This window comes from Molothrus aeneus, chromosome 8, assembly GCF_037042795.1.
Source record: "Molothrus aeneus isolate 106 chromosome 8, BPBGC_Maene_1.0, whole genome shotgun sequence".
Taxonomy (NCBI): domain Eukaryota; kingdom Metazoa; phylum Chordata; class Aves; order Passeriformes; family Icteridae; genus Molothrus; species Molothrus aeneus.
In genome coordinates this window covers 4,778,580-4,796,427 of record NC_089653.1, presented here as the reverse complement: position 1 = coordinate 4,796,427, position 17,848 = coordinate 4,778,580, and the positions used below count along the sequence as shown (strand labels likewise).

Sequence of the window (17,848 nt, the reverse complement as noted above, 5' to 3'; positions counted from 1 at the left end):
TGCAGGGCCTGAAGGGGCTGACAGGAGAGCTGGAGAGTGACTTGGGATAAGGGATGGAGGGACAGGACAAGGGGAATGGCTTCCCAGTGCCAGAGGACAGGATTATGTTGGATACTGGGAAGGAATCGTTCCCTGTGATGAGGATGGTGGGGCACTGGGACAGATTTCCCAGAGCAGCTGTGGCTGCCCCTGGCTCCCTGGCAGTGCCCAAGGCCAGGTTGGACAGGGCTCTGAGCACCCTGGGACAGTGGAAGGTGTAGGGAGGGAAGGAGATGATCTTGAAGGTCCCTTCCCACCCAAGCCCTTCTGGGATCTGTTGAATTCCAATAACAATTAACCAAGGGCTCAGAGAGGTGCCATTTTCCAGGTCCCTTTCCCACACTGTCTCTTTCCCCTTGCAGCCCCCCTTGTCCATCCAGTCCATCGTGGTGCAGGTGCAGTGTGTGAACAGGAAGGTGGGCACCATCATCAACCACGAGGTGCGCATCGTGGTGCGCGACCGCAACGACAACTCCCCGCAGTTCCAGCAGCAGCGCTACTATGTGGCCGTCAACGAGGTCAGAGCTTCCTCCTCCTCCTCCTCCTCCTCCTTTGGGTGGGGTCACTGCCAAATCCCAGCTTTCACTGCCTCCTCCTTGAAAACCAAAAAAATACGGTTGTTTCTTGTTGTGCTCGTCGCTTCGGTAGGCTTCATCTAATATCTTATCTTGCATCTTTTCCTTAAGGAATACAAAGACCCAGCAGAGTTTTCAGCAGGAATTTTGCAGAAGGCACCCAAATTTAAAGCAGTGTCTTCATGAATGAAGCGTTGTTTTCTGTTAAATTAAAGCACTTTTAACAACAAACCTATGTATGAGGAAAAGAAAGTTAAAAAACAGTTTAAAAAGGTTTATTAACAATGTTGAAGCTTGGCAAAGTGCAGATGTGGTTTATTGATGATGCTCTGATGCCTGTGAAATGAATTATTTTATTTTCTATTATTTATTATGTTATGGTTTGTTTGTTTGGTTTTTTTTTTAATAGAGAACTGTGGATTGGACCACTGTATCATTTGAAGAAAAAAAAAAATTATTTTCTTCTTGAGCTGGTGCAACTTCATTTCATTTTCCAGTGAAGTTTTTCATTCTGTTAGGGACTGAATAGTCTGCCAATAAGCAGTACAAAAACCCCTGTGTTTTTAGGATTAGCATGTCAGGGCTTTAGTAATGAGTAGAAACAGGGACTTACATGAAGTAATGGAAATTAGGAGGCCTGAAACTATGTGGAAAATGGAAAGATGGGTCAGTTTTGTGCAGATGAAGAGTGAAAGAAGTAGAATTATATTTAAAAAATAAATTATATTAAATATGCAGCCTGGGTTTGCAGGATGGGGGGGTCTGTGAAAGAGCATGGCTGCTTTGATTTTAATAGACTTGATTTGGGGAAATTTCCTATTTTGTTGTGTTTGGGTGATTCAGCTTTTCAACGTGTCCTTTTGTTGTCTCTGGTCTCCATGACCACACATGTGCCTTGGGAAAAGAGTGGGCCATTGATGAGGTGAGGCATAATTAACCCAAAAGTATGGAAGAAACCCCTCCCCAAAACCACACATCATATTGGACCTGCAACTGACATAAAGATAAGCAAGGTTTTTCAAACTTCCTGGTTTTAAATTAAATTAAATTTAAATTAAATTAAAATATTTTTGGCACTCCAGCTGCCTGTGTGACTTCCCACTGGAATCTGGGAGCACTGGGAAGGTCCTCCATGGCCTTGTCCATGGTTTTCACATTGGCTTTCACATGGCCATGGAATTTCTCTGTTTCTACAGACCCAGTGCAGGAACGTTTCTGGTCCTGAGTAAAGGCAACATCAGCACAGGCCTGAAGTGCTTGTGTGGGTTGTGCTTCAGGGCCCAGATCACTTCCAAAACCTTCACCATTTCTGCAGGGAAACCAAAGACAGGCAGTATGGCCATGCTAAGAAAACAAGGATTTTCCATAATTAGCAAGAAGTCCAAAATGCAGAGTGCAAAATGCACCATTCCAAATTATTTGTGTTCAGAAGTTGAGCAAGCTTCTGAGGACACCAAGCATTTATTGGAATTATTGCTGGGCAAAATGCACTGTTGCTCTTTCCACCAGCTGCACCCTGATTTAATTAATTTCTTCTTTTTATTTTATCTCTGTTCCATGGATAACATCTGACGTGGCACCACTGTGCCCTTGAGCAGCACCCTGTGAGTTCATGCTCTCATTAATTAATTAACAAAAAAATAATTCACAAAGCATCTCAGACTCTCTCAAAGGTTTTAATGAGTGATTAAATGTTTTAATGCTCATTTATTCTGCTCATAATTGGTGCTGCCTCTGGTGAATTTAGCAACAGGAATGCACTGGGACGAAAGGTTTGTGGTTAATTTTTGCTTCTGTTTTCTGTTGCTTGTAAACCGAAAAGTACAGAAATTTCTCTTGCATAAGGAACATAAAACAACTCAATGAAGGAGTAGATTTTATTGTGTTTTGGAGAAATTGAATGGTTTTTATGTACCTATAGAAGACCTATGGGTAAAGGTGATCCTGAATTAAAATGTGCAGAGAAATTCATGTGAGTGGTTTGAAAATGTGGCTTTTGCAGCTAAGAATCAAAATCTTCATTGCCTGGTGATTGAGGAATACTTTTTTGGTCAGATTTTAATTCTTCTGTTAAAAGTATGGAGCTGGGCTTGTCCTTGTCAGTGTTGATGGAGGCTGGAATGTTTGTTGGATGAGGTGGCTGAGCTGGGAATGACAGTGCTGGGATCCACATGAAGTTACAAATAAAATTGATTTCTTTAAAGTCTTAGTTGAAAACAGATTTTCTGTTTCCCCACCATTTTGGAGCCAGTTTTCCTTTTCCCTTCCTGGTGCTTTTACAAGTCCAAGTATTTCAGCCAACTCCAACTGCTCTCCCAAACATTAGGAATCTCCACATGGAAGCAAAAACAAGTGAAGGTTGATGTCACCATTTTTATGATAATGAGAAATCCTCTGCAGACCAAGTTTGTCTTCCCCAGTTTCACGTGGACATGGATATGGTGGCCCCTCCTTTCCTTCCTTCCACTCCTCCAGGTGTTTTGTAGCCTTTTTTTCCAGCACGTTTTGCCTTGTGCCATAATTCCTCACTCTACTGCTTCAAACACCTTCATCTGGGCCCTCAGAACCCTGGCACATCTCAAGACATAAAGAGTGTCTCTGGAACATTCTGTCTATTGTCCAACAGTCCTTAGGGATTTGTTTCCTACCATCATTCCCACACTTGTACCTATAGAAGACCCTTGGGTAAAGTTGATCCCGAATTAAAATGTGCAGAGAAATTAATGTGAGCGGATTGAAAACGTGCCTTTTGCAGCTAAGAATCAAAATCTTCATTGCCTGTTTATTGAGGAATACTTTTTTGGTCAGGATTTTAATTCTTCTCTTATAAGTATGGGCTTGTCACATGGAGCTGGGCTTGTCCTTGTCAGTGTTGATGGAGGCTGGAATGTTTGTTGGATGAGGTGGCTGAGCTGGGAATGACAGTGCTGGGATCCACATGAAGTTACAAATAAAATTGATTTCTTTAAAGTCTTAGTTGAAAACAGATTTTCTGTTTCCCCACCATTTTGGGGCCAGTTTTCCTTTTCCCTTCCTGGTGCTTTTACAAGTCCAAGTATCTCAGCCAACTCCAACTGCTCTCCCAAGCATTAGGAATCTCCACATGGAAGCAAAAACAAGTGAAGGTTGATGTCACCATTTTTATGATAATGAGAAATCCTCTGCAGAGTTATTCCCTTGTTTTTTTGCATGACATATTTTTATTTATATAAAAATATCCCATTGTTATTCAGTTAGGAAAAACTCCTGACAATGACATTAGCCTGGGGCTAAATTTGACCGTACTGGTGACTTGAAGATTTGAGTTATTACCATACTAAACCCAAGTTCTGCAGCTAAGTTAAAATTCAGAAGAATTATGCAGCTCAGTTAATATTCTGCAGGCAAATATATGGCATTGCCACAAGGGGTTTAAATTTATGGAGCTTAATACAGGGATTAGGAAGAAAAATCTTGTACTGCTGAGGCCCAGTGGTGGTGTCTGTGTTTTGTGTTCAACACAACTTATCTGATCATTTTTATCTGAGCTAAATGCAGCTCCAGTTTTGCATTCCCTGGGTTTTATAAAACTGACTTTCTTTGCTCTTAGTTTTTCACTTTCCTGAGTCCTACAGAGCAAGTCAGGAGTGTTTGATAGCAGATTCTGTTTGGAAATAGAGGTGGAGCCCCTAGAACACTGTTGAAGTCAGTATTTATTAAATGCATGTAACCTTAGAGCTGCTTTGGGGTTGGTTCATTTATTTAGTTCGGGACTTTTTGTTTTCCTCCTTTAATTTATCAGACATTGGAATCCTTGGCAAAATAAGAACCTTTCTTGAACTTCAGCCATCTCAGAACTTTGGGTTTGGGCTGTTGAGAATTAGAACTTGTGCTGAATTTTCATTTCTGGTGGTGTAATTATTCCTTTTTCCTTGTGGTATCAAAATAATTAATCTCTGCAGGTAGACATCATCAAAAGAGTGTTAGCTCAGAATGATTAACTGTAAATCTGGCTTTGCTCTGCTCTTTTGAGCCACTCTGAAAAATTATTCATTTTTAACTTTGTAAATAGGCAATAATAGGGAAATTCATTGTCCAAATGTTTTATGGAAGAGCTGAATGCTTCTGTCTGCATCTTGACTTCTAATAGCCATTAATCACGCTGAAGGAAGTTTTTAAGTGCTACAGCTGTAGACTGTGCAAGAGGAAGATTTATTGTGTGCATCTCCTCTCTGTTTGTTTAATTGCATTCTTTTTGCAATCTTCCTTGTTTCGTGTCATCATGATTCTTTTCCACTGGATTGAGTTCCCAAGGAGATGATTATCCTCAGGCTGTCACAGACACTCCTGCAATTGTCTCTTTGCAATCCCTAAAGTTTTGTTGTCATAAGGTGAAACACTTTGATGGTTAAGCCCTTTGATGCACAACTTCAAGCCCTTTTCCTAGGACATACCAAAGGCTCCTATGGAGAAACAAAATTCCACTCTTTAGTGAAGGAATTTTTCCCAATATCCAAGCTGAGCCTCCCCTGGCCCAGCTTGAGGCCCTTTCCCCTTGTCCTGTCTCTGTTCCCTGGCAGCACAGCCTGACCCTCCCTGAGCCTCCTTTTCTCCAGGCTAAAGTTGTATTTTATTAGGGGAACTGAGCTTCTCCTTGTTGTTCCAACAAGGAGGTGGCAGCAGTCTCTCAGAAATCCCTCACAAATTGTGGGAAAATGTATTATGACTGGCTAATGGTAAATATCATAGTAAAAATCAGCACAATGCTGAGATCTCTGTGTAAAAGGTTTGTGAGGCTTGGAGTGCTGAGGGCCTCTCCCAGATGATTGGAAGTGGATTTGAAGTATTGAGTTAAGAGCTGATCTAATTTTTTTCTAAAGGCTGCAGGAATCTCTAATGTGAGATCTTGAGCAGGCTGGAAGTCACAGAATCATGGAATATCCTGAGCTGGGAGGGACCCACCAGGATCATCCACTCCAACCCCTGGCCCTGCACTGACACCCCAAAAATCCCACCCTGAGAGCATTGTCCAAATGCTGCTGGAGCTCTGTCATGAAGGAGTGGAGAGGATTTTTTTCCCCAGTGTTCTTTTCTAGTATCATTTGTGTTGCAGGAAAGAAAACTTGGATGAAATGGAAACGTGGGTGTCCTGAAGGTCTGCACATCTGCAGTCAGCTATTTTGGGTGCAATAGATCAAATGCAAGACTTCAGCTTTTGACTTTTACTGTTAGAGCATGGAATTGGAGTTCTGGTGTTTACTGATGTGTCATTTTTGCAACTGTCTCCTTTGTTATCACTTATTAATGTGCTTTATGGTGCTGGAGCCTTTTTATGTTGGCCACTATTTATCTGCACGCTGTCAGAAAGGGCTGGTGGGAGCTGTGCCAGCAGCTCCAGGGTGTCTGTCATCTCCTGGGCTGCCTGGATGTGACAGCATTTTTACAATATTTAATTTTAATAGTGTAAAGTACATGATTTTGGGTTTGGGTTTGTTTTTTTTTTTTTTTTTTTTATGGGACACCATCTGCAGTACGGTGTCCAGCACTGGGATCCCAAATACAAGAAAGGTGTGGATCTGTTGAAATGAGTCCAGAGGAGGCCATGGAGGGGCTGGAGCCCCTCTGCTCTGGAGACAGCTGGGGGTGCTCACCTGGAGAGGAGAAGGCTCCAGGGAGAGCTCAGAGCCCCTGCCAGGGCCTAAAGGGGCTCCAGGAGAGCTGGAGAGGGACTGGGGACAAGGGATGGAGGGACAGGACACAGGGAATGGCTCCCTGTGCCAGAGGGCAGGGATGGATGGGATATTGGGAATGAGGAATTGTTCCCTGGCAGGGTGGGCAGGCCCTGGCACAGGGTGCCCAGAGCAGCTGGGGCTGCCCCTGGATCCCTGGCAGTGCCCAAGGCCAGGCTGGAGCAGCTGGGACAGTGGAAGGTGGCCCTGCCCATGGAAGGGATTGGGATTAGATGATCTTTAATGTCTTTTCCCACCCAAACCATTCTGGCATTCTACATGTCTGATGTCTCCAGAGCTGCTCCTCTCAGATCTGGGAGCACCAGGACTTTGTCCTGTTTGGCCAGCAGAAACCTGGGAGATTTCCATCCCATGCCACCCCATGACCAGCCAGCACCATGCCTGGCTCTTCCCACTAATGGAACCATTGTTTAAACGGGGATTAATTGGTTAAACTCTCTTATTTTGAGTTACAGGGTGTCGGTGCCCAGGTAGCACATGAGGAGTCTCTGGGAGGAGAGGTGGGAGCTGCCCTGGAGTGAGGCATCCACAGGCTCCAGCACTGGGCACATCCCAGCCCTCAGCCAGCCCCATGGAACTTAGGAAAACTAGGTTAAAAGAGGTGAAAAGGGGTTTAAGAGAGAGGAAAAGGGGTTTAAGAGAGGGGGAAAGGGGTTAAGAAAGGGGAAAAGGGCATTAAGAGAGGGGAAAAGGGGTTAAGAGAGGGGAAAAGGGGTTAAGAGAGGGGAAAAGGGGTTAAGAGAGGAGAAAAGGCGTTTAAGAGAGGGGAAAAGGGGTTAAGAGGGGCAAAAGGGGTTTAAGAGAGGGGGAAAGGGGTTTAAGAGAGGAGAAAAGGTGTTAAGAGAGGGGAAAATGTGGTTAAGAGAGGGGGAAAAGGGTTAAGAGAGGGGGAAAAGGTGTTTAAGAGAGGAGAAAAGGGGTTAAGAGAGAGGAAAAGGGGTTAAGAGAGGGGAAATGTGGTTAAGAGAGGAGAAAAGGAGTTAAGAGAGAGGAAAATGGGTTAAGAGAGGGGGAAAAGGTGTTTAAGAGAGGAGAAAAGGGGTTAAGAGAGGGGAAATGTGGTTAAGAGAGGAGAAAAGGAGTTAAGAGAGGGGGAAAAGGTGTTTAAGAGAGGAGAAAAGGGGTTAAGAGAGGGGAAAAGGGGTTTAAGAGAGGGGAAAAGGGGTTTAAGAGAGGGGAAAAGGGGTTTAAGAGAGGGGAAAAGGGGTTTAAGAGAAGGGAAACTGCCATGTGGCAGCAGGGAGTGAGGAGAAAATGGTGAGGAGGAGCTGGGAGTTAAGGAGTGATGCTGAGCCTGGGATAGGGGACAGTGCTGCTGGTTTGTGTCCCTCTGTCCCCATCCCAGGGTATTTTTTGCTGGCAGGATGTTTAATCAATGTTCCCCACAGGCTCTGTCCTGCCTGGTGGTGTGGGACAGAGGCCACCACCAGGCAGTGGGTGCCTGGTCTCCCTCTTTTCCCTCAAGAACACGGGATTTTCCTCTCCTGAGCTGTTGAGGAGGCAGCAGGGGGGTGCCTGAGTGGATATCAAGGAGCAGCCCATCCCCAGTGGTGGGAAAACCCCCTGCAAACCATCCTGGAACTTTGCCCAGCTGATTTTCAGGTTACTTTGGTCTTCTGTCCCCTTCTCCCACACACATCCCAACCCATTAGGGCACATTCAACTTCCTGCACCCACGTGTGACACTTCTGCTGCCTGCTCCAGAAGTAAATAAGCCAAGTTAGTAGCAAAACATGAACATAAAGAGTCGTGGTGTGTGTGTAGTGGTGGTATTATAAATTAAACCCCACTTGTTTTACCATAAAAAGGCTTTGAATTGGTGGCTTTTATTTCAAAGATTCAGTATTGTCAGCCCTGAAAATGTTTCCCAGAGAAGTCTGCCAACCATTACACCCTAATTAGCAGCTTTATAAATAAAACAGGAACTATGAGTGCAGGAGGAAATGGGGAGTTAAGTCTTTGCTTTATTGTGAGCACTACAAAACAGGAACGTGAAATAACACCCACATCTGCACCAAATGCTGGAATCACCCTGTCCTTTGCCTCCTGCTCTTCTTCCAATACTTCAAACCTTTTTAGGCCCTCTAGGTTTTAAATATGTGCAGCAGCTTTGGGTAAGCTCTGGAAGGAAGAAGAGGGGCCAGTGGGACTGGGAATTGAAGGGCCACAAATCTGGGGAGCACCAGGGAGCAAAGGTTGTGCTGAATCCACAAGTGTTTGTTCATTTGTTCCTCCCTTTCAGGTTGATTACTTGCAAAGTTTCCTGAATATTTAAATTCAGAAGCGATGACTCCCAAGAAATCTTCTGTCTTTGCTCTCAATGGGCCTTGATTTCGTGCTGTTTATCTGCGTGAGGATAATTATAAATTGATTCATTTTCAAACCATCATTTAATGGGTATTCAATTGCTGCCAAGGCAATATTGGAGCAACAGCATCACTCCTGTGTTTGCTCAAAGCCATGGAGCTCTATGGGTGTTTGTGTTTGCATGTAACAATATTAATCTGGCTCTGTTCACGTTGCTATGAAGATGCTGTCAAATAAGTTCTGTTTACATTTGCAGCTCGTCCTTGTTTTCCTTCCTGAGTCTGAAAAAGGAGCTTTTATTTGGTTTAATCTATATTTATTTCATGGGTTCTTTCAGGTTTAAAAAGTGTTTTTCTCATTTTTTGTGTTTTTTGGGTTTTTTTTAAAGATGAAATTCTGTCTTGATGCTTTATAGGCCAGAGCTAGGAGGAAAAATAAGGTTAAAATTAACTTTAAAACCCCAAGGTTTTAATAGGGATCTCTTGCTGTTCTTGCAGTTAACTCCAGTTGGAACAACCATCTTCACAGGATTTTCTGGAAACAATGGTGCTATTGACATTGATGATGGTCCCAATGGCCAGATAGAATATGTCATCCAGTACAATCCTAATGACAAGGTACAGCCACTCACATTTTTTCCCTCCATTCATTTATATTTATATTTATATTTATATTTATATTTATATTTATATTTATATTTATATTTATATTTATATTTATATTTATATTTATATTTATATTTATATTTATATCGTGAAGTAGTAAATGAACAAGAGGTTGCTGTTGGATATAAAGAAATGTTTTCCTTCATATCAAGTATTTTCTCTGCCCATGAGCTCTGTAACCACAGATGAATTTACCTTCCCTCTGATTGCCTTCCTGTCAGCAGCTGGATCATTTCACTTTCAGTAATGCCCAGAGAAATTGTGTCTATCCCAGTCCTGGAAATGTCCAAGGCCAGGTTGGATTTTGAGGCTTGGAGGAACCTGGAATAGTGGAAGGTGTCCCTGCCCATGGCAGGGCTGTCTCTGGATGGGGTTTAAGATCTCTTCCAACCCGAATCATTCTGGGATTCCATGATTTCTGTTTTGCCTCAGTATAAATCCCCTTGTTGATTTCCCCCCTTGGGATAAAATACTTTATCCCAAAAGATGAGTGTCAAACTCAGACTATCTCCAGTTATTTATCAGTCTGGGATGCATTCCCAATCCTGTTTTCCTGCCCACCACGGATTCCCCATGCTGCATAGAGAACTTAACACTCATTCTCATTTATTTACTGAAAAAAACCTTTCATTTTTAGTTATTTAGGCTCTTCAAGGGAAAAGGCCTTGCTCTGTGATGTAAAGAAACAACATTCCTGTGTGCCTCTGCTGTGTTTGGAATCTTGTATTGCTGTTGCCTGTTCAAAATACTTAAATACTGACTATCTTCAGCACCAAGAGATTGAAGCATGGAAAGATGGGGGTTTTTTAAATTAGATTAATTTGATAATGAAATTGCAATTGGATCTCAGGTCAGAAATGTGTGCCCTCCTGCCAGGTTTTCCCCCAGCTTTGTCACCTGAGTCGGGGGAAGCAAATAGATGGAACAAATTGTATTTCACTCCATTTAACATCTGCATTTACCCTGAAATGTGAATTTCCTCGGATAGGAACGTATGCATGAACTGGCACCTAAACGCTGATGTTCTCTGCTTGTTTAGCACTTCATTGCCCTCATGAAAGGCAGAATAAAGAGCAGATAAGTACAATGATGTGGATTTCTTATCTCTGCTGCTTGAGCACTTGATTTGAATGCACCACTGCAAATTCAGGATGGCAAAGGGGAAAGAAGCAGATTCAGTCAGACTTCTGTGGTTGGAAGTAGTAACAGATAGGTGAAGAACCCAGGAGAGTTCTGTTCTGTACAAATTCATTACTGGGGGATTCTTCAGGAGGGAACTGGGTGGGGAGAAAACATAGAAAGTTGTATAATCTCTGATCTGAAGGGCAGATGCAGCCTTGGAATACCAGCCAAAGGATCATCCCATTGTGGCCCAGCTACAACGCAACTTTGAGGCATGTTCAATGTTATTGTGTCGTTTTCTCATTTGCAGACTTCCAACAGGACCTTTGATATTCCTCTCACTTTGTCCGGAGCAGTAGTTCTGAGGGAAAGACTAAATTATGAAGAAAAGACTCGTTATTTTGTCATTGTTCAAGCAAATGTGAGTATAAATCTCTTGAAGGCTATTTGTGGCCCTGATTTAGGTGTGAGTTTAGCTTCCTTCCCAAGGAAAGGCAGAGCCTTGTTGAAATAGCAGCTTTGATAAATCCTCTTCTGCTGAAGATCTAATTTAAGATTTATCCAGGCTGTTGAAAGCTCAGGCATATTATTACTGCTTAAAAAAGCTTGCTCAGTGTGTGACAAGCCAACCTTTTTGGCACAAGGAGCAACTTGCAAATGTGCAGTGCAGCCCATGCAGAAAAGTGCAGCCTCATGGCACTAAATGTCCCATTTTCCAACAAATCTGGCAAGGCTAATTGTCACTCAGATGAGTTTAATGGACACAATTTCTTTGTATTCTTCAGGCTGGAAATGCATTTTGTTATAAAGAGGTGATTTTTCCTTCAAGTCATACTGCAAGTGTACGGAGAGGTTTTTCCAGAGTGGCTGGCAATGGATAACTGAAAAGAAAAGTGATGTATAAACTGTATCTCAGATATCTGTCATCAGAGTGGGGTTTTGATGCCCTTGAGGGCTGTGAAAGGTTTTTTTCCCTTTTTGTCCTTCTGATAACAACTGAAATGAAAACTTCTCTTCTGTTGTTCACTGTTGTGATACGTCTTTGTTCATGGGAAATGATATTTGAATGATATTTCCTCTGAAGCAACAGGAGATCCTGAATCCACACCTCCACATTCCTGTCATCTCTCTAGCACAGAAGTGCAGATACATTTTGCAGTCTCTTTTCTTACTTATTCTGTGGCATGTTCAGCATTCTGCCCGCAGAAGCCAGGCTCCAAGGGTGGCTCAATGCTCCTTATCCCTGTGCCCCTGGGCTCAGGTGAGACCCCACCTGCAGAGCTGCCCCAGCCCTGGGGCCAGCACAGGAGGGACCTGGAGCTGCTGCAGAGAGCCCAGGGCAGGCACCAGGATGGGCAGAGGGATGGAGCAGCTCTGCTGGGAGGAAAGGCTGGCACAGCTGGGGGTGCTCAGCTTTGGGGTGACCTCACTGTGGCCTTCCAGGATTTGAAGGAGCTGGCAAGAAGGATGGAGACAGACTTTTTCAAGGGATGGAGTGCCAGGACAGGGGGGAATGGCTTCAAACTGACAGAAAGCAGGGTTATATGGGATATTGGGAAGGAATTCCTTCCTGTGAGCATGGGCAGGCCCTGGCACAGGGTGCCCAGAGCAGCTGGGGCTGCCCCTGGATCCCTGGCAGTGCCCAAGGCCAGGCTGGACTCTGGGGCTGGGAGCAGCCTGGGACAGTGGAAGGTGTCCCTGCTATGGCAGGGGTGGCTCTGGATGGGATTTAAGTCCCTCCCAACCCAAATCATTCTGGGATTCTATAACCCCACAGGCTGCAGTGAATTTTCTCTGGTGTGTACTGTGCAATCCCATTCCTCTGATTACACTGCCAGTGCTTTGTTGTCCTTGCACCCTGAAGATACTGCTGGAAATTAATTACTCTCTATGTGCTTTGATCCAGAATTACTCAGAGGCACTTATGGAGGAATGGAGAAATGGTTTAGTTGATGATGAAAGCTGCTCCTTGTAGCTGGGATTGTTTTTCATCACTGACCATGAAGAAAGCTGAATGCAGAAATTCCCATATTTTCTCTAAATGTGAAGCTGGTGCAAGAACTGATTGAACTGCAAAATAGGAAAAAAACAATATGCATTTCCATATTCAATCCAATTTAGAGCAATGGGCTCTTCATCTTACATAGATGATGTTATTCAACAGCATAAATTAAAAAAACAAATTTAAAAATTCCTTTTTTTCTTTCAGTGTTACATTAGAATAGGAGGGAAAGATGTAATTCATGGCACATATTCCCTCCCAAGGTTTTAGCTCTGCAAAGGAAAGCTCATGCAGCAGTTCCTCTGTGAAAATTGGAATATTTTTGAGTATTTTAAACAAAATATTAGCTAGCCATGATGTTTCTTCACTAAAGGAAGAAAGAAGACTTGAACTGTTGCTAATGTGTACTTTGGGTATAACCACAACAATTTCTGATTATAAATAAGGCACGGGGCCTTTTTATGTTCTACAAACACGCTGCACTATTGTAGTTTTAGAAAAGCTGTAGTTTTCCCAGGCTGTATTATTTCTGAGCTCTAGATGTCTTGCAGTATTGCTTCAATTTTTCCCCTAATTTTACTTGTGAGCCTTTCAGGCTGCAGGTCTGAGGCTGAAGTTCCTGTAATCACTCCTGGAACATGGATAATTCTCACACTTACATGTTTTATCCTCAGCCTTGCTTAAAACCTTTGGGGTGGTTCTTTTTAGGAGGTTTTTTTTTTCCAGGAGATTCTGAGTTCAGGGAGTCTCACCAGCTGGACCTGCTTTGCTCCACAGGACCGAGCCCAGAACCTGAACGAGCGGAGGACGAGCACGACCACGCTGACCGTGGACGTGCTGGATGGGGATGATTTGGGACCAATGTTCCTGCCCTGTGTGCTGGTGAACAACACCCGGGACTGCAGACCCCTCACCTACCAAGCCAGCCTGCCAGAGCTCACAGACCCTGTAAGTCCTCTGGGATCTTTCCAGGGTTTTATCTGTTTTGCCTGTCATCTTCTCCTGTGAGCTAGAAGGTGCTCGATGTCGTGTTTTGTGTGCCAAGCAAGAGGAAGCCAAGGTGAGATGCATGGGGGGATGATGGTGAAATTCCAGCTTGGATCCAGTGCCAAACTGCCCGTTGGCTTCAAGGGCTGAGTCTTGTAGAAATTTGGTACAATTTAGAATTGCCTTTCCTGATCTGTCTCCTTTTGCTCTCAAAATATCCCCAAGAAGCACTTTTGGGAGGGGACTTGATGTTACTCCATTGAGGGTTGTTATAAACCATAGGAGAAAGATTTTTGGGAACAGGAAGCATTAGTCACTGACCCCTGAAAGGATTTTTGTTGCAATTACAAGGTTCTGATCAAGAGGCAGTGAAGAGCAGTGGGGGTTTATCCCATGTAGGTCCTTGTGTGCTAAGTCTCTCAGTTAATCCATCCATAGGGTCGGGTAAAGGTGAGTATAAGGCTCATTTCACACTCCATGCACACATGAATCCCAAAATGAGGTGATAACTTTTTCATTTCTTCTTGCAACTTGGTGCCAAGTGCCATTCCTTACAGCAGAGCTGCTGCTTGGAGATCTGCACCTCTGGTGGGAGGAACAGAAACAGGGGTTGTTGAACTAATACTGATATGTGACCTTTGACTCATATAATTAAGAATAAAAAAAGGCAGAACCAATCGAATCACTAGGTATTGCCCCACCTGATTAACTCTGACATTAAGATGGCATTAAAATAATGTTAAGCTTTGGCATTAAGGTGTGTAACTTGGGTTTGTTGTCACAGCACGCACTCTGTGTCCTGCTGCCTCCAGCCAAAGGCAGGTTGAGGGTGGAAGTTGTCTTGGTTTGAAATGGTTTACTAAGGAAGGCAGGAGCCTCCCCTGAAATGGAAAATGCAAAGCCACTCCCTCCGAATTATTATAATTTTGAAATTAAGGGGCTCTCAGGCAAAGATATGGGAATGGGAATAACAGTTCTTTATTAGGGAAGAAAAAAAAAATCAAAAAACCCCAATGCATTAATAGAAAACAACACTGAGTCAGACCATGCCCTGTCCCCCTGTGTGTCAGGGGGTGGCACAGCCCCATCCCATGGGGGCTCAGCCCTCCTGCAGTGCCAGCTGTGGCTCTGCTGGAGCAGGGATCCTGCACAAGGGGGGAGTTTTCCTCTGCAGCTCCAGGGCTGCTGGAGATGGGCCTGGGCTCCCTCTGGCAATGCAGGGCAGCAGAAGCTGCTCCTCTGGGAATGCACTGGGCAAAGGCTGCTGGGGTGTCCCAAACCTCAGATTGGATCCAGGTAGGAATGCTTGGCTCCTCCCCTGGGCGGAGCATCTCCCCATGGGATGATGGAATTGGATCAGCCCTGCAGGGACACTCACTGGCCATTAAAAGGAGATAATTAATGGCACATGAACAGAAGATAATTAATAATTAATGGCCCATGAACAGAAGAGATCTCCTGGAGGGAGGGTTGGTTGTGGAAGAGAGAAAGAAAACTGCCCAGTTAACAGAAGAGAACTGCCCCAGCTCTGACAGATAGGAATGGAATACACACCCCCATTTCCAACCTCAGACAGAATTGTGGAGATTCCTGCTCTTCCCTGCCTTATCTCCCTTCCTGTCCTGTGCCTCACAGTCTTTTCCCATCCCACACATTTTGGTGTCGTGCTTGGTGTGGCCTCAGGACTCCTGCTGCAATTATCCTTGGGATGGGTCAGTGGAAGGGAGAGATGACCCCTGTTTAACCTTGGAGCATTGATTTCCACATCTGCCCCACACACACTTCTACACCTTGGTGTACTTAAAGACCCTTTGTAGCTGTGTTGTGCTTGGGACTTGGAGAACTGTCTTGAGATTAAATTCTGCTTTAATTTGCTTTGGGCTTGGTGGCATTTTAAGGAGAGGGGCAGCTCCCTGTCCGGCTGAGTGTGGGACCTCCTCAGGGTGAGCACCCAGACTGTGCAGGATGAGGGATGTGACCCCATTTCACCTGCACAGATCTGTTATAATCACCAGTGTGGGAGCAGATGAGGCAGAATTACAAATAACTGGTGTTTTTATGGGTTTTCATCTGCTTATCTGAAGGTGTAACACACACCAGGCAGTTTGTGTGGTGCTGTCTCTCAGTCAGATGATTCCAGCTCCAGCTCTGCTCCTGCCCTGGGCCAGGCCCGTTCCCCACTGGAAGACAAAGCAGTGTCTGCCGGGGAGAGAGGCTGGGCCAGGAACAATCTGACCTGGGATTAGGTACTGAGCTGAAAACTCATTTATTTAAACTTCCTGAGCTGCAGCGTGCTCAGGGCCAGCTGCTTTTGTTTGTTTTTTAACATTTCTTGTGTCAAGCTGCCCCTCATCTATTAAATGAGCCCTGGGTTCTGTTGATGAACCACGAACTCTTCACTGTTTATCTCTTTGCAGCACTTTTGATAAACCTGAGTGGAAGAAGTTATACCTTGAACCTCAAATATTTACTTGGCTTTTAAGAGATAATTCCTTTGGAAGATATGAATGATACCTGGATTCAGCTAGGAAATATTTATATTGCATTTATCCTTTACATTTTTATGTATTATATTTATTCTTTACTAAGCATCTCCATAGCTACCATCACCCTACTCCCTAGGCTAAAGGACTATTTTTAGTTTAACACCACCTTTTTAAAATTATTTTTAATTTGCTTTTTAATTTTTCAATGAAGATGAGAAAGAATATTAATCAATGAGGAACAAAGTTGAAGTATGAATTATTCAGAGGCAGTAGCTGGAAAGAGGTCTTGCTTTACTGGGCAAGATGTCCACTCAGCTGACCCCTAAAATAAAGCATTTAATGTCACTGGTAAGAGTAATATTTTGGTCCAGCGTAGTTGGAATCTACCTATGAATTTACTGAGGTAAAAAGTTGTGAATTAATTACTTGTTGTTGGCTGAATTTCAATTTCCAAGAAAACCTGTGTTGGTTGTTGATTAGGTTTGGGGATTTTTGTTGTTGTTGTTACATTGCTTTATATTTATATCATATTTTAGTGTTTCTGTATCTGATCAGCTCTGGTAATTAATTTTTTCCCCCTCTTGTGTCAGGAAGACTTGAATAAGTTAGCATTTATTATCAGGATGTGTGAGTCATCACGTGGAGTTAAAAAGTACAACCTCATGAATATCTCATAACATGGCCAAGATAATTTCTCCTTCTTTTTTCCCCCCTTCAGTCCATTCCCATCACACTCACAATGTGAAGGTTTCCTCCACTTCTACACTCTGTATTTTCCAGCACCATGCAAAGAAGAAAAGCCTGTTAGGCAGCAAAATATGGATTAGATTTATTTAATTAATTGCTGGGCCAGATTTGCAACCATGGGATTTATTGGGGGGTTCCATGGAGTTATTATGGGGAGTTCCATGGGGTAATTATGGGGTTCCATGGGGTTATTATGGGGTTCCCTGGGGTAATTATGAGTCCCCATGGGCACTAAGATGCTCCATGACACCAAAGATTTTGTACTCAGTCCAGATTGGACCTCACTCTTCTACAAGTTCCTTGTTCTTTCACCTCTGATGGATCTTCCTGCATGGAAGGGGTTTAAGTTTGTACTGATTATGGCCAGAATCCTCAGGAATTTTGCCTGAAGGGACCTCACAGGGTTTGTGGGGTTTAGGTGACCTCATGGAGCTGGGCCTGAGCAGAGCATGGAGAGATGAAAAGCCAAAAAATAATAAATAAAACCTTCTCAAACAACAGTGAAGTTGAGGGAGGTGGAATAAGACAATGGAGAGCAGAGGTGCCCCTGGAAGTCTTTATTAGTGAGAAGGACCTCTTCAGTTCCATCAGTTTGGATTCAGAGAGAGAAATCTGCATCTTTCTGAGGAGATGGTGTAATCCCACTGAGTGAGGTGGGATTGGGAGCACAGGACACTCCCAGAGGGTGTTAATCAGCTCTGGACAAATCAATTTTATGCTAATTATTGGTAATTAATTAGCACTGTACAGGATGTGCTAATTAATTACCAGTAATCAGCATAAAATTGCACTTGAATTGGTTTTTGGACTTGAATTGGCTTTTGGACTTGAATTGGCTTTGGACTTGATGACCTCCAAGGTCTTCTCCAGCCTAGTTAATGCTGTGATTAATTCTGGGTTTGGGTACCTCTGTGCTTGAGGATGACAAACACCTGACAGTTCCTTCCAACTGAATTCCCTTGCAGTTCCTTCCTTTGGCCCTGCAAATCCCAATTTCTCCCAGACACAAAACCTCCTGGAATTTTGTCCCAGAGACACATTAATATAAAACTTCCAGCAGCAGCAGCACAAGTGAAAATTCTGGAAACCGCATCTCCCCATCTTGGTTATAGTAATCAAAGAGACAAGTTCAACAAAATGTTCTGGGTTTCCTCCAGTGGTCATTAAATTAATTAATTAATTGTTACCT

The 17,848-nt window shown here is 43.6% G+C and overlaps 1 protein-coding gene across 5 annotated transcripts in view; it reads left to right on the top strand.

Moving 5' to 3' along the window:
- Nucleotides 1-17,848, top strand: part of PCDH15 (protocadherin related 15) — a 266,047-nt gene that overhangs the window by 66,301 nt on the left and 181,898 nt on the right. For all 5 annotated transcript variants that reach the window (XM_066555108.1, XM_066555109.1, XM_066555106.1 and 2 more), the window contains 4 exons: nt 402-557; nt 9,148-9,267; nt 10,748-10,858; nt 13,217-13,387. In XM_066555108.1, coding sequence (XP_066411205.1) covers nt 402-557; nt 9,148-9,267; nt 10,748-10,858; nt 13,217-13,387 — 558 coding nt within the window. The remainder of the gene's footprint in view (nt 1-401; nt 558-9,147; nt 9,268-10,747; nt 10,859-13,216; nt 13,388-17,848) is intronic.